This window comes from Rhagoletis pomonella, unplaced genomic scaffold (genome assembly GCF_013731165.1).
Source record: "Rhagoletis pomonella isolate Grant_MI unplaced genomic scaffold, Rhpom_1.0 Rhpom_scaffold_00345, whole genome shotgun sequence".
Classification (NCBI taxonomy): Eukaryota; Metazoa; Arthropoda; class Insecta; order Diptera; family Tephritidae; genus Rhagoletis; species Rhagoletis pomonella.
In genome coordinates this window covers 38825-55841 of record NW_023458899.1, presented here as the reverse complement: position 1 = coordinate 55841, position 17017 = coordinate 38825, and the positions used below count along the sequence as shown (strand labels likewise).

Here is a 17017-nt window from a genome sequence, read left to right as displayed (position 1 = left end):
TATAAGTTCATCGAGAATACGACTATGGCGAAATTGCGCCTGATTTTTAGACCCAGACTCTAAGACAAATTTCGGGGTTCCACTTCTTGTATTTATTGAAATTTCTCAACGAAAAATTAACGACCTCTAAAATTTTCACAAAAATCTTGTATAGTTATGTATTAGGAATTTTTATTCAATAAATATGTACATATATCCGTATGCATACGATTTTCAGTTGATGTTTTTACTTCTTTCAAAATTTTTCTTCTTGCAGAGAACAACAGCTTCTCAACATATTCGAGGTGATTATCTCGACGCTCGAGGGCAAACTTAAACGTATCGATAGCCTCGACAAATCGGTCGAGCACATGGTAAAGCGCATGGAAGCTCTAGACAATCGTGTAGCGGACAATTTACTCAAAACCGATGCCGTCATCTCCAAGCTGCGCACGCTAGATAATAAAATCACCAACGATATACATGCATCCTCTATAGATGGCAGTGGTGGCCGCTCGGCGCGTATTGCCAATATGGCCACGGCAGAGCATCTGGACAATCGCTTGCTGTTGCTCGATCAAAAGGTTAGCGATATCGACACTAAGCTTGAGGTGCTCAAAACACAAATCGATAATAATTTCCTGCAAGTGGACGACATTAATGTAGAAGCGAGTGAGAAAAAACCGATCAGCATGAATGTGGTAGAGATAACGAAGGCAATGAATGCCGAGGTGATGAATCACGTGTCCTCGGAATTGAATGAATTACGGGACACTACCGACAACATCGACAAGAAGCTACAATTTCACATAAATATTGTATCGGAGAATGTGGGGCGAATGTTGCGTATGGTGGGTGATATACATGAGGCGGTGGTGGATCATCAGGAGCAGTTGAATGCATTGAATGCCACCACGACGTCGTTACCGATCATAAAATCGAGTAAGATCGACGCGTTGGTGAAGCAAATACGACCGATGGTTTCGGTTTCAGAGAAAATGGACGAAGTGTGGGATGTTGTGGTGGGCACAAAGTCGTCGGTTATCAATGACTTGCTACCCAAGTCCGATGCCTTGCTAACGCAGACGCAGCGACAGGAGCGTGCTATTGGCGAGATTCATCACGATCTAAAGGCGAAAACGAATCAAATTATCAACAACCTGGATATGGTTGAGAAGCGTCTGAAGAAACAGGAAGACGATGTTCAGCTGCTGGCGCAACGACCAGTGCCAGCTGAGCTGCTGATGGATCCCACTATCGATCGACTTGTCGAATATGATCCCAATCGGTAAATATTTAATGGCTTGGTGTATTTGGACATTTGATTACATTTTTTTTATTTTGCATTTCTGACAGCTATTCCGTCATCGATGAGTACCCCGAGACGAATATGCCCACCACTCCGATTTCCACAAGCGCAACGGGCACCTCAACTGCGCCACCGCCTACTGTGGCCGCAACAACGGCCTCACTAAGTGCGTACACTACAGCGGGCACTACTACGCCCAGCCCGCCGGTAGCTGTTGCCAGCCAACCAACTGTCTCATCGTATACGGTCACCGCGGCACAAATTGCTGCTAATTCTGCTGGTAGCATGGGTGCTTCATCGGCCGTTGTTTCATCGGCAGCCACAACTACATCGACTTCGGCAAAGCCACTTTCACGCAAAGGCGGCATCATTTTCCCCAGCGTGAAAAATAAGCCGTCTGTGGTGAATTCCACTTTCTCCACCGACATACTTACGCTAAAGGACATAAAGGTGAGTTTAAATAATAATAGAATGGTTATTTACAACATTGCACATACATATAAATATTTATTTTTTAATTTTCACAAATTTGTGTTTTGAGTATAGTCTAGACGATATAAAATTTTGCTAATACATTTCACTTTCATATAAATGTTTAAAACTAAATTATCTCATGCGAAATTTAAGTACATACAAATTGGTATGGCTTCGTTTATATGCTCGTAAAAATTACTTAAAAAAGAAGTTCTTAAAAAAGTATAAAACGTGTAAAAATGGCAATACAAATGTTTGTTCTTTTAAGATAAGAGTTTCTATAGATTTAGATTTTTAGATGGTCCGGTGCTATAACGACATAATTCAAAATTCGAAAAATTAAAACCCTTACTGCTGTTAAGTGGCTTATGCCTACGGTGACCATCCGTCCTTTATTTTAAAGGACAGTCCTTTATTTTAACCCCCTGTCCTTTATAATTTTTTTCAAAATAAAGGACGCCTTTTGTCCTTTATTTCTTAAACTGTCCTTTAAATCGGCTCTGCATTATTCAGAGGTATTTTTTAACGGAGAATATAAAAAATAAAAATGTCCCTTATAAAATATAATGAAAACCTTCCCCAGTTTATTTCGCACCTCACCTAAGGGTTTCTATTTAATCGGTTATCTTTGTACATTCTATAAAGCACAGGGAAAGTTGTGCCCAGGATGGTGTTGCACGCTGAGTTTCCAGTTCCACTGAAAGAGAACAATAAACCCCCTGCTGCTTAGTGGTTCAAAACCGGCATTTAGTGTTCGTAATTCACTGGAGCCTTCATTTTTCATTTCATTTGATTAATTTTTATTTTTTTATGAAAGCTTACAATATTTGCAAGAGACCAGTTAAGCCTGATTTCTGAATTTTTATTTGATTATATTAAATTTTTTGTGCAAAATGCAGAAAAAGTAACATTTTTGAAGAAAATGTACTCTCCTGTTCCAGTTAATAAATGTTACATAAAAAAAACTAGTTGATAACAATTGTACGGTTCTCCCAAAACAAAAAAAAAAAACAAAAAAAAATTTTAAATTTTATAAAAAATGTTCTCTAAACTAAATATTTATTTGTTTGCTTTTTGGTAAAAATTGGTTGAAAAATTAAGGTTTCGGTGGATTATGAACATTAAATTCCAAATTTTGAAGGGATGGCGAAGTCCTTGAAAAGGATTTGGCTTCATTTTTGGCTACAACAGGGGAACTTGTACAATTAAATATTACAATTAACTGTAAATATTTGATTTAAATTAAGATATGGGTACGGAACTTTTATCATACGAGTTTTATGTACGTATTCCCAAATCATTTTGAAAAAAAACTGTCCTTTATTTTACGTTGGTTAATATGGTCACCGTACTTATGCCTATAGTCCTTGTCTAATGCAGGTACAATCCTTACTAAAGTAAGTGGTAAGGTGTAGGCATGGATTAGACAAGGATTAGAGACATGCTCAACTTAACAGTAACGCTTAGTTATTTAAGGTCTTCCCTTAAACTCGTGAAGGGGGACTTCGTTTTCGTCGGTGAACGAGGCTGGACGTGTTTGGCGCAGCGATAATTATCTTGTGTTAGCTTCTGGCGCATAGGCACTCTGAAGTGCTAAGTACAGTAACTTTAGTTCTTTTAGTATCATACATATCTATGCTATAGCGGAACGCTTATAGCATAAAGACAAACAAATGCCCATTTTCGCTTTTGGGTTTTTTGCTTATCTTTAATCTGGACGACAACTAAATTACGGCAAGAAGTGATAAACGGCTCTGGTGAGTTATTTTGCTATAATTATATTATTGTGAAGTGCGTGTAGACAGACTTGTGTTAATTAGTGGTTTTTTATAAGCATAAGACTACCGGCAACGGCAGCAAAAAAAGCCAAAGCTGATATGGCGTCGCCGGCTGCAGGGTCTGTGGAAGCCCTCTCGAAAGCCAATAGGGTGAGGGGAAAAAGTTAAAAAAAGCAGAGGAAACCTTAGAGAAAATGCTAAAAAATAATGAGCTCATGAGATTCGGGCATTCCTTGAATACATCCGGTGAGAGGAAGATCAGTAACAATGAGGGTGATAGTGTTAGTGATAATGAAATGGCAATAGAATACGAAGAAGTGACAGACAACGGAAAGGTAACGGAATGTCGAGAACCGCTAGCGTTGGCGGCAAACAACACAGAAAACAGTACAGTGACGACGGACAACAAGCCGAACAATCAAGCAAATGAGGTTATGTACCCCTCCGACTTTGCAGGTGCTATTTTCGTACTAATTGACACGGCTAAATGCCAAGAAATACCAAATGAAAAAATTACTAACGGGTTAACGCGATTAAACATTTACGTATCAAAGATATGGACCTAATTGAAGCGTTAGGGAAAAGTCTGTATAAAATTACATTTAAGAACTGTAAACAACTTTCTGTTAAATTCTAAAATCAAGGCAACGGGATTAAGGCCTTTCGTTTCGAAAACGGCCCTAGAACCCTATGGCGTAGTTAGGGGTATACCAAGTTCATATACTGATATTGAATTAAAGGCCAACACGATCTCGAGCATCCCCATTTCTTCAGTCAGGCGGTTCACGCGGAAGGCTGAAAACAACACATTTGTCCCCATGACCACAGAGAAATTTTGCTTTGCAAATAAAGAAATTCCAAAGTATATCATACTTGACTACACAAAACTGTACGTCGACTTCTATGTACCTCCTCTAAGGCAGCGTCTGAACTGCGGAAGGCTTGGCCACACGCAGTATGCCTGCAAAACAAAGAAAAGGTGTGTTCAATGTGGGCGAAATAGCTGTGATTCTAACTCCTGTGAGAAGAAATGCATTTTATGTGGGAATGCGAACGACACACACAGCTTCCGACAAGCAGTCATGTGAGGTTTGGGAAAAGGAAAAGTCTGTTACTACATACGCGCAGTAAAAAAACTTTCCAGGAGGGAGACCCTCCAAGCCTACTTCCCTAGCAACGAAAATCGGTTTAATATGCTCGCAGTTGATAAAGCGGAGTTCCTAGACTTAACAAACGAGGACAAAATCGCCAAAAACAGGGGCAGTGAGATTAATAGAAAGTCACCTAGAATCAAGTATAGTGCGGTAGCTCGCTTGCCCAGAACGGAATAGCAAATAGTGCACAGGGTAGCTGACAGGTCAGCGGAAAGGCCAAAAAAGAAAGTAGCGGAAGAGGTCGTATACAGGCCTGAAAAGCTATTAGAAGAGCTTCAAACCCGAACCTTGACACAAATTAAACTCTTACAATATAATTGCCAATCGCTAAAAGCAAGCATAAATAGAATAGAATTTTACCTAAATAATTACGACTGAAATTTAAGTGTGCTCTGCCCAATCCACAAGAAAGGCGACCCCGCCATACGCGCCAACTACCGCGGAATTAGCCTTCTAAGCATAGGTTACAAGGTCTTATCGAGCGTATTGTGCGAAAGACTGAAGCCCACCGTCAACGAGCTGATTGGACCTTATCAGTGTGGCTTTAGGCCTGGAAAATCCACCATAGATCAGGTATTCACAATACGCCAAATCTTGGAAAAGACCCGCGAGAATAGGATCGACACACACCATCATTTGTCGATTTCAAAGCCGCTTTCGACAGCACGAAAAGAAGTTGCCTTTATGCCGCGATGTCTGAATTTGGTATCCCCGCGAAACTAATACGGCTGTGTAAAATGACGTTGAGCAATACCACCAGCTCCGTCAGAATAGGGAAGGACCTCTCCGAGCCGTTTGATACCAAACGAGGTTTCAGACAAGGGGACCCCCTTTCGTGTGATTTCTTTAATCTTATGTTGGAGAAGATAATAAGAGCCGCAGAACTGAACCGCTCAGGCACAATACTTTATAAGAGCGTACAATTGCTGGCGTATGCCGACGACATCGATATTATCGGTAAAAACAAGGGCTACGTCTGTTCTGCCTTCTCGGGATTGGATAGAGAAGCAAAGCGAATGGGTCTGGTGGTGAACGAGGACAAAACGAAGTATCTCCTGCCATCACACAAACAGTCAGAGCATACGCGTCTTGGCACCCACGTCACTGCTGACAGTTACAAGTTTGAAAAAGTAAACGACTTCGTTTATTTGGGAACCAGGATTAACACCAATAATAATGTCAGCCTTGAAATCCAACGGAGAATCACTCTTGCCAACAAGTGCTACTTTGGGCTGAGTAGGCAATTGAGAAGTAAAGTCCTCTCTCGTCGTACAAAGATCACACTCTATAAGTCACTCATCATGCCTGTGCTGGTGTATGGCGCGGAGGCATGGACAATGAAAGCATCTGATGAGGCGGCTCTTGGAGTTTTCGAGAGAAAGATTCTGCGAATGATTTACGGACCTTTACGGGTTGGTGATGGCGAATAGCGCAGACGATTTAACGATGAGCTGTATGAGCTTTACAACGATATGGACATAGTGCAGCGATAAAAAATTCAGCGGCTCCGCGCATGTCCTTCGAATGGACAGAAACGCTCCTGCTCTGAAAATATTCAACGCGGGCCGCGATGCTGGTAACAGAGGAAGAGGAAGGCCTCCTCTGCGTTGGAAAGACCAGGTGGAGAAGGACTTGGCTTCACTTGGCATTTCCAATTGGCGTCAGTTAGCACAGAAGAGAAATGACTGGCGTGCTGTTTTGGACTCGGCCAAAATCGCTTAGGCGGTTACAGCGCCAATAAAGAAGAAGAAGAAGAAGAATTACAATTTTGATGGTGCTTGCTTGAGTGAGATTTTTCATTCAAATGAGCAGCACCACAGAAACATTATAGATTTTAGCATAATAGAAAAAAAAAAAACAGAACTTATGGGTACTTATGGGGTAGCAATCATTCTGAGGAAAAAAACTAAATTCAGAAAACTAACGTTCGTGTCAGATCTAGATATTGTGGTAATTCAAACTAAAAACTTAAAACCTAACTCGGTCATTTGCGCGACTTATTTTCCTCGATCTGTTCCCACAGAAACTTTCAAAAATTAAATTTCTAGTCTTCTCACTTTTCTTGAAAATTTTCAAAATGTACTAGTCCTGATTGACTTTAACGCCAGAGCAGCGGCGTGGGGAGATCAAATCACGTCGTGTAGGGGTAGAAATCTTCTTAACATAATTTCTGAGCACAATTTTTGGGCCCTCAATGATAGAACTCAGACCTTTAAAGCCAACTTTTTATCTCCCAATGGATCGGTTATAGACCTGTCGTTCACCAACTGTAACGTGCCGCTTATATGGAGAACAGACCCAACAAGAATGGGGGGAAGCCACCACTTTCCTATCATAATTGAGTCTACCGCAATTAGCATTCATAAGAAATGCTTTTTAGCACAAAATAAGCTTAAATTGGAACTTCGACAGCTAGAACTGGAGCCGAACATAGAGGAGATTCATTCTAAATTTAATAAGGAGCTAGTAGCAGCCACATACACCCTTCAGGGCAACATAGTTCCCAAAGCTTGGTGGAACGAAACCTTAGCGAAAACCTTTCGTTTGCTAAAATATGCCTCTAAAAAATGTAAGAACTACCCAACACCACAAAACTTTGAAGCGTGTTTAGAACAAAAAAAACGTGGAAGGAGCAAGTTAAAAAAAGCAAAAAAATACTAAGCTTTGAAGGTAAAGTTGAAGAACTGAACAATGACCCTACTACCAAACAAGCCTGGAAATTCGTAAAGGCTATGAGAGGTGATTTCAAGCCCGGAACGGTTTTGCGTGGTCTTATAGCAATAATCTTAATTTTCTCCAACATCTAAAAAAAACTTAGTCCCCATCTCGAATCGCGATATAGCACCTAACAAAGAAATAGTACCGGAAAATGAACTGGCAATAAGCTTCCCGGAAATTCAGGATGTTCTGAAAAATAAAAGAAAAAACAGTCGGCAGGAGGTGCGGACCGCATCACCTATAAAATGCTAAAAGCACTCTCGGAACAATCCCTAAACAACTTACGTACTGCTCTAAACAACGCATTCCTCTCAAACCAGATACCGGAAAAGTGGCGCAAAATTAGAATTGTGCCCATACCGAAAGCAGGCAAAGACCTAAGTGATTTTACCAACTTCATGCCCATAGCCCTGCTGTCGGTCCTCCTGAAATGCATTAATTTAGTAATTAAAAATAGGCTCACGGACATGCTAGAGGAGGCCCAACTACTCCTTTGCGTATAGGAAAATCCCCCACGGTGTGCACAAATTATTTGCACATTAGAACTCTGAAAAGTGAACGTCTTAAAATAACAAATTTAGTAATGCATACAATTGTTTGAGTCTGGTCAAACTTAGGAAAGCTCTAGAGGATGTGGATATTCACCCCACGTATATGGAATGGATCTCTAACTTTCTTTCCTACAGAGTATTGCAAATGGGCAGCGAATCCATAGAAATGTGTGATGGGTTGCCTCAGGGCAGCAGTTGGTCCCCGGTACTGTTCAACGTATACACCAGACACCAGGCATGATATTGTAGACATCTCCACCAAAGTTTACCAATTCGCAGACGATTTCATTCTTTTATCGGCTCATAAAGACCTGCGTCAATCGCTTGCAAATTTACAGAGCAAAATCAATACATTCAGGAAAAGTGCGATAATTTAAATCTAACAATAAATCTTGAGAAAACAAGTGATGTATTTTGCAATGGGCAAACCAAAAAACTTTTCAACCTGACTTGCAATAATAAAACTCTGGAGCAAACACAATTCATACATTTTCTTGGGACGCGAATAAGCGCCTCCTAAGCTGTCAGTGAGAACTACTCTGAGGTTATTAAAAAATCTCAAAAAAATTCAAATTTGTTTAACTGTATCACGACCGTTAAAGCAGGGCTACATCCTAAAGTTTCTCTAAATCATTACAAAACAATAGTGAGAAGTAAAATTGAATTCAGCCGTACTGCAATGACCAATTGCGCAAAGACCGTCAATAAAAAAATTCAGACCTACCAGAACAGTTTCCTCAGAAGAAGTCTTGGGCTAACCCCAGCAACCCCTATCCCGCTATTATACGCCTTAGCCAATGAACTTCCGCCCAGTGAAAGAGCAACATGGCTCACTGCAAAAGAAATTATGAATAATATTGTGACTGATGAATCCCTCAGGGATCAGCTTTACGGCAATCCCAGTATTAACTCTAGTTACAGTCTCATTTTCAACAGGTTCAGGCACATCTTCGACGAACTAGACATAACTGACACCACGATACCCACCAACTATGTAAATATAATCACGAAGACCTTAAAGGACGAGAAGTCAAATCTCCCGGACGAAACCATCCGAGTGACGTACCACCACCTGATAAACAACAAAAATGCAAATTTTCGAATTCTGTTTACGGACGCATCCGTGGGCAGCAGCACAACAGGGATTTAAATTTTTAACCCTCAAGACAACACGGAGCATGATTTTAAGCTTGAGTTCCGCGCTTCTTCCAGCTTTGGTGAAACCATAGCCGTTTTGAAGGCCTTGGAACTAGCCAGAGAATTGAAAAAGATGCAATCTTCTCGGACAGCCTGAGAGCCTGCCAATAATTAAAAAAAAAGATTCCACCTAAAGCCATTTAATTGTATAAATCCACAACCTAATAAGGGAGGCAGACTTTGACAGGGTAGCAATAATCTGGACACCCAGCCATAAGGGAATCGTAGGAAATGAAAGAGCCGATCAGGTAGCTAAAAACGATGTTAACTCAAATACAGGGAATACCTGTGTAGGATCAAGGTTCTGAACTCCAACATCTGCAGATGTGGACTTCAGGACAGCTACCTGCACCAGACGTTTCAATGTTCACTCCTTAGGCACGTTCGAGAGGGCTTCACAATATTCAGTCAAGAAACAAATTTTTATTATATACTTTACAATTGGGATTATAGCAAGATTACTCAACTATCAATTTTTTTTAAAAAAGTGGAAAAAAAATCTAAATTGAAAAATTTAATAAAAGAAAAATAAGCTGAAAATGTAAGTTTATCCGCGGTACAATACCGTTCACCTCGTTCCTTTCTTGTAAAATAACATTACCATATTATACCGAAAATAAAATCCATTCGCGTACAATGTTTTAAGCCGAAAACACACTAAGCTCAATTAGTGTGACCACTTGATCGAGAAGCATCAAACTGCGCTAGCCGAGGCGCATTCATTAAGAGCTCCTGTTGCTACGCGTTCGTGTAGCTAAAAGAGATTCAACTACAGAATCAGAGGAATATCCTGGCGTTTAAGGAACTCAGTTTCCTGCCAACACTACCCAAAAGCTTGTAAAGCTCGTAAATTTACGCGCCTCGTAAAAGAACTGTCAAAATTTGTATGGAGCTCAATTTACGAGCCCCTCGAAAAATTACGAGACAAATTTGTTGCACAAACGACCTCGTAAACTTCAGTGTTGCCGAGGGGCCGAAATTTTTTTACTAAAATTTATGATAAAGTAATGAAAATAAATGAAAAAAATAATAAGCGAATAAAATGAATGAATTTCATCTACCAACTTTATTGACTTCGGTTTTCTGATAATTTTCGCAATTTTTAATTATATTTCAGCCAAGAGTGATAGAGATAAGACGGCGGGAGGTTATGGAAAATACTACGAAACAAAAATTGCTTCACAAAATCCTGGTGGATCTGTCAAACTGTCACTTTACGAACGTATTTACACCCTTTCACATAGGGAGCGTTCCCATAAAAGCCTCGTAAACTTACGAGTTTACTCGTGACTTTACGAGTTTAGGGGAATCCCCTAATTGTTTTTTGAATTATGTCGTTATTACGGAATATAGGCATGTTAGTTGAGCAGAAAGCTATAGCTTTGTTTCTTAACAGATAATTATAACAAATTATCACTAATTTCTGCTGGAAAGCGTTCCTTAACTCAAAAAACTAGCAGAAACTAGCTGCTCTCTCTCGTTCTTGCGCTCTTCTATTTTTGGCTCTCCTGTAAAATTTTTACTAGCAGCTGTCAAAATTTCTATTTCTATATTTTCTAGGTGCAATCCCGTATTCCCCGGACTCGGACTAGTAAAACTGTCAAAAAATAAAAATTCGCTCAGAGCGAGATAGTAACATTGAAAAGTACGGGATCGCTTTCTAGTAAAAAATGGTAACTTCTGTCAACTTCAACATATGTAAATTTTTGCTTATTTTGTATGTAAACACACTCTGCTCACACATGTAAATAACCAAAAATACTTTCAAATTCATTAGAATCCACTTAAGCAAGTAATTTAATACTTTTCAACATGAATTAGCAGAGTGCACTTTTCCTTTGTTTACAATTTAGTTGCCAAACACACTACAGCAGATCGTTTGACACATTTACCAGAATTTACCAGCAAAAAATTCTCGGACTAAAACTGGTAACTTCTGACAGAGAGAGAACCGTATTAACTCTCTTTTTTGTCCTCTCAATAGTCAGAGAACCGAGTACGGGATCGATTTCCAGTAAAATCTGACCGATTCTGACTATTTCTGACTAGTCCGGACTCGTACGGGATCGCAACTTCTATTGTCAAATACACCGACCAGCTGATTACTTGCTAGTTTCTGCTAGTTTTGCGTTTCTTTACTTTTTCGTTACTTCGCTCTCTGTGAGCGTAATTCTTTCAATTTTCTCATTCTTCTTCTTCCTGATAGTTATCTGCTAGAAAAGAAAATAAACAAAGCCTATATCTAAGCAACTACGGTGTGGGTTTTATATAATAGATACCCTGCTATAATACTTGTTTACTAAGTAGGTTTCCGAAAATTTGCTGGTTTTTAATTTAAGTGGCGCTATGGTAAATTGGGTACAAGGAAAGCGTTTTACTGTAAAATAATTTAATTGTAAAGTAGAAAACAAATCTACCTTTTCATATTTTCGACATCCTTCTAAAACCAACAAATATCTGCAAGCATATATGTATGTACATACATATTGAGGATTATTAACGAAGTTGACCTTAAAAGCTAAAAGCAGTGATATGCGATTTTTCTACCATCATTAACCGCTATTAAAAAAAAAAAAGTAACGAAAGCAAGGACGCCTAAGGCAAAGTATGGAATGTGAAAAGAGCCAATTATGGCATATAAAGAAAAAAGACAAAAAATACAAAATGAGAGTGAGGTTTAGGTAGAAAGAAATGAAAAGCAGAAATCAATAAATGCGAAAAATCGTATGCGCAGACTTGAGTAAGTGTCTAGAGCTCATCCCTAGGGTAAGGCGGTTCTTTGCAAGAGCAAGTGAAAACCTGTTCGACCTTCTCCATGCCAGGCAACACGGTAATAGGTGAGACGAGACGGTTGCTCCATTCCTAAAAGAGTTAAACAGCAAAATTAGTTTTGAACGAATATTGGCTCTTTGATATAATAAAATGGACGAGATGCTTTTGTTAGTCGAAATATTAACGTAATTTGTGATGCAAAAAAAATTATTGGAAAAAAAAACAAGTAAGAAAGTCTAAGTTCGGGCGGAGCCGAACATAAAATACCTTTCCGAAAGCTACCGCTACATGGTAAGCCGGGGTGTATAAATTTTGAGTATTAGCCTCCTTAAATTTCGAAATATTGAAGTTTCTAGCATTTCTGAAATTTACCGTTATATGAAAAGCGGCCGTAATTTTAGTCGGATTTCAATAATTTTCAACGTTTTTCTTCTAGGTGGCAAGCACAATAACCACACCGAGTTTGGTACAAATTGGTAGAACGGTTACCGAGATCCATAAATGTGATCATAAGTGGGCGCCGCTCCGCCCATTTTCCAAAATAAATTTTATCATAAACGTGTGTCTTGGTAAAGAATTGTTGCAAGCATCAATTTTGAATAAATTAGCTTTAATATTTACTGATTTATCGAAGATTTCGTATTTCTCTAAATTACCGTTATATGGGATGTGGGCGTGGTTATTGTCCGATTTTAAAAATTTTCGGCCATTTCGTATGTTATACCAAAGCCAACCACTGTGCCAAGTTTGGAAGAAATTGGTGCAGCGGTTACCAAGATATACACATGTAACCATAAGTGGGCGTGGCTACGCCCATTTTCCATATATTTTTAATATTCTTATTTTTCGTCTAAAACTTAATATTCATTTTGAGTGAATAATCTTCAGTAGTTACTGAAAATTACCGTTATATGGGAGGTAGGCGTGGTTATTGTTCGATTGTGCCGTTTTCAATACCATCCGTCCTACGCCAGAAAGAAGTGCACTACCAAGTTTCGTTAAGATATCTCAACTTTTACTCAAGTTATCGTGTGCACAGACGGACGGGCGGATGGACGGACAGACAGTAACCGCTTAATGGATTTCTCTTTTCATTCTGATCATTTATGTATACATTTGTCTATATCTATCTCGATTCGTTTTGAATGCTACAAACAACCGTTATGTGAAAAAAGTTATAATACCCTTGTGCACAAGTGCGCTCGGGTATAATTATTTCATGGTAAATGAAACGGAATTAAGTACCACTTACCTTAAATAGCGCCATGTGATAGCAGTATATGTTTTGTGGCATCAGGTTTTTCTCCACAAATTTACGGGCTTCAGCCACGATCTCACGCGCACGGTCTTCATTTTCTCTGGCCCACTGTAGACGTTCAATTAAATCGCTTAAATCACGCTTGAAGGGCACATAGTGTTTAAAAGGCGTTAGCTTGCTGTAGAAATGTTCATAGAAGGTAGACATCTGTTTGAAAACCAACGAATCACCGGCAAGCAAATAAGGAAAGCGATAGGCAGCTACCACGCCATCCACATTTAACTGGTATTTGTACTGCAGGAAACAATTTAACATTTTAACATATATTAAGTTGCTAATATTTACTAAAAGTTACCCGAAAGAACTCCAAAAAAGATATATGCGGAACTTTTGGGCCATACTTGTCCTCCTCGTTGCGGAAGAAAAAGAAATTTGTGAGTGATGCATTAATCAGTTCAGGATATTTACGCGCCAGCTCAATTAATTCGAGTCGCTCCCGGCGGGAATCTCTACCTCGCCAAAATGCCTTGTTCTCTTTTATGTCCCAAGGGTATTCGTTCTTTTGCACCGACAACATATCTAAAGTTACACGTCCCATATTTTCCAAAGTTGATTCAGTAATATCGTAAGTGGGTAGCACTATATCATACGAGTCATCACTGCCACACCATGAGAATATCGGGTACGGGCCAGAGGTGCGCTGTTGTCCACCTTTCTTCGAAAGCGGCCAATCTCCCAAATTCAAATAGAATTCCATATCTGGCAACATAACAACACGTCCCAACGCCAATAGTGTAGCGTCCATGAACATTTTAAATCCAGTGTACTTTCCGTAGCATTGACGCCATACTTGCTGCTGCTTTACCACATAATGGCATAACGACACACTCTCTGGTTGGTTGTAACGCCTTAAAAGGTTCTCGCGTATAGCGCTAAAGTTCACACGCTTGAACGAATGTAAGTCCCAAACGATTTGTTTATCGTCCAAATAGGAGGGACAACTATTGTGCAACATCCAGAGATTTAGCTCTTGCGGGCAGTAACAGCGTTCTGAATACACTTTATTGTATATGACATACGGTGATTGCGCCACATGCGAACCATTGTAGCGCACCTCTAGCTCTACTTGATCGCACCAGTCGGCAATGGTGTAGCGCACAATTGAAGAGCCATCACCGCGATCGATTAGATTCACGTTAGACCGACATTTACCATGCGGTGAATTGCCTTTGACAGACACTTGAAAGTCTTGAGGGGGGCGATTGCTCAAATCTGCCTCGAAAACAAAAAAAAATTAATTACTCAACACACGAGTGTAAACTTTCACTAATTATGCAAAATATGCCACTCACTTGCGTCCGTTTTTGTCCACTGCGTGTATGAAGAAATAACGTGCGGGCAAGACAACTTCATCCGGCTTCAAGCCGGGTCCCCACACCAGCGTTTTTTCTGCATCCACTATCCGTCTTCCCTCAAATGAGTAAACCAAATCGGAAAATGTTAATATTGCAGCCGGTAGAAAGGTATACAACAACATTTCACGACCTTTTCTTCTATCTATTAAATTTTTTATGTAGATATGCGTTCACAAAAAGTTCCAAACAAATAGCAAACAGCCGCTGATAAGCAATAGTGATGTGCTGAATTGCCGGTTACACTATACTCGGTACCCAATACTTCCTTTTCAGTACCCAGTACCGATTCTATACATACATACATTAAACGTTCGCTATAATAAGCTGTATTCTTTTACAAATTATCCAGTAGCAACATGCGATCGCTGACACGATCTGTCTTACCAGAGCGCCATGTAATTTTTTCTGTAGTTGTAGCCCGTAGCGCAGAAATCTGCGGAATTTAAATTTTTCCGTGTCTGCTGATGTCTTCCTTCTATAGATGGTTGCCACTTCGTCAGTTTTGCAGATGGTAAAAAAGTTATAGGTTCCTATACCAAATACGTTAAAATATTTGAAATTTACTATTGAATAAGGTTTTTTGTTGAAAACTAAGTAGTTTATATTTAGCTATAATCTATTATAGCACGAAAAATTGTAGTTGAGAAGGTATGTTTATGAAAAGGCATTGATGAATGGCAACACTGTAGTAAGCAACACTGAGGGCTCCAGTAATAGACAAAATTCTGCGTATACAACAGACTGGGTTTAAGTATACGTTCTGCGTTCTTGACTAACTTAAGCTTAACACATATATGTAATACTCCTATATTGGTAGTAAGAGCTAGTACCGTCCGAAAACACTACAGTACAGATATATCAATAAACACGTTCGAAAGAAAAGGAACACATACGTTTATAAATAAACATGTACACAACAAACACCCAAAAACGGCACTCACGTACACAATACATTGACAAAAACGGTACTAGACTGTCTCGCTTTGATTTCGAAATGCTTTCACATTGAGAAGCTAGCTTACTGCCAATATAGAAGTATTACATATATGGCTTAACACCACCTTTTATAAATTCGCCTTGGTACCGAGTGTCGAAAGTATTGGATACTTTTTAAATCGGTTCCGAGTATCGATAAATCTTTAAAGTACCGACTCAGCACAACACTAATAAGCAAAAATCTACATCTGACGTGAGTGTTGCCAGACGATAACCAAAATAAAAAGAGTCGGGTATTTTAGCTTATACCATGTACGAAATTTTTGTTATTATTCTTGAAAGAAATATTTAAAAAATTGTATTATTATTTTTGTTACTTTTAGGGCTTTTCTTGTGTTGACCTCCTTAACGCTGGTATGAGGCAGTCTGGAGTATTCTACTTGCAAATCCGTGGCACTACTTATTGGTTCTTAAAGGTCTATTGTGAGCAAGAAATTACCGATGGCGGCTGGACGGTAATTTCTTATTGGAAATTTTAAACAAAAATCTCAAAAAAATACTAACAACCCATTTGCACTCTTTTATTTCAGGTCATTCAAAGGCGAGATGATTTCGGTGAGCCGCGTGAGAACTTCAATCGTGATTGGGCTGACTACAAAAATGGTTTTGGCGATCCAGCGAAGGAGTTCTGGCTAGGTAATGAGAACATTTATATGCTAACCAATAATGAGGACTATGCGCTGCGTGTTGAGCTAGAGGACTTTGAAGGCAATAAGAGGTACTTATAAAATTTTATGTGCTGGAAACGGGCTTACACAAATTAAAATCTAAATGCAAACTTTTTATTAAAGATATGCACAATATTCGCATTTCAAAATCCACTCGGAAGCTGATTATTACAAGTTGGAAATCGATGGTTATGAAGGAAATGCTGGCGATTCGCTCAATGATCCATGGTACGGTTCCAACAATAGTCCTTTCTCAACATACAATAGAGACAATGATCGCAGCTCACTGAATTGTGCTAGCATGCTCAAGGTGACGATTTTTCTTATACTAAGTGTATTTTCAAAATTATAATACGTTATATTTTGCGTATTTATTAGGGCGGCTGGTGGTGGAAGTCTTGCGGTCGTGGCCTAAATGGTCTTTACTTGCATGATCCGCAAGATTTAACAGCACGACAAGGCATTGTTTGGTTCCGCTGGCGCGGTTGGGACTACACACTAAAAAAGGCCACCATGATGATTCGTCCTCGGGCCCCTCAACCTATGGGTAGTACAGTATCTACGTCATAGGCTAACCTATTTCGAGGCGCTAAGTTGTAGCCAAGAACGACAACTGTTTTGAAAGCACCTAAAATCAACCGCAAACTAGTTTCAAATTAAATAGTTTTAAAAGCATAGTGGCATTTTAAAAATGAAACTTTTTTCATGTAGACAGGCATTTTCCAGTTCAGTTGAAACACCCTGTGCA

At 39.4% G+C, this 17017-nt stretch overlaps 1 protein-coding gene and 1 pseudogene across 1 annotated transcript; one reads left to right on the top strand and one right to left on the bottom strand.

Annotated features, from left to right (window-relative positions):
• The first annotated feature begins 260 nt into the window (after positions 1–260).
• LOC118750650 lies at positions 261–17011 on the top strand. Its single transcript, XM_036485383.1, has 6 exons — positions 261–1267; positions 1336–1738; positions 15925–16056; positions 16132–16319; positions 16393–16579; positions 16648–17011. The coding sequence occupies exons 1-6, from the start codon at positions 351–353 to the stop codon at positions 16837–16839; spliced, it is 2019 nt and encodes a 672-aa protein (XP_036341276.1). The 5' UTR covers positions 261–350; the 3' UTR covers positions 16840–17011.
• Positions 11165–14798, bottom strand: LOC118750651 (annotated as a pseudogene).
• Positions 17012–17017: the final 6 nt, after the last annotated feature.

Bases quoted from the DNA above. Each gene is read 5' to 3' on its own strand.
- LOC118750650 (XM_036485383.1), top strand. From the start codon at position 351: ATGGTAAAGCGCATGGAAGCTCTAGACAATCGTGTAGCGGACAATTTA. The intron at 1,268-1,335 runs GTAAATATTTAA...CATTTCTGACAG, and splicing joins GTCGAATATGATCCCAATCG to CTATTCCGTCATCGATGAGT. The intron at 1,739-15,924 runs GTGAGTTTAAAT...TGTTACTTTTAG, and splicing joins TTACGCTAAAGGACATAAAG to GGCTTTTCTTGTGTTGACCT.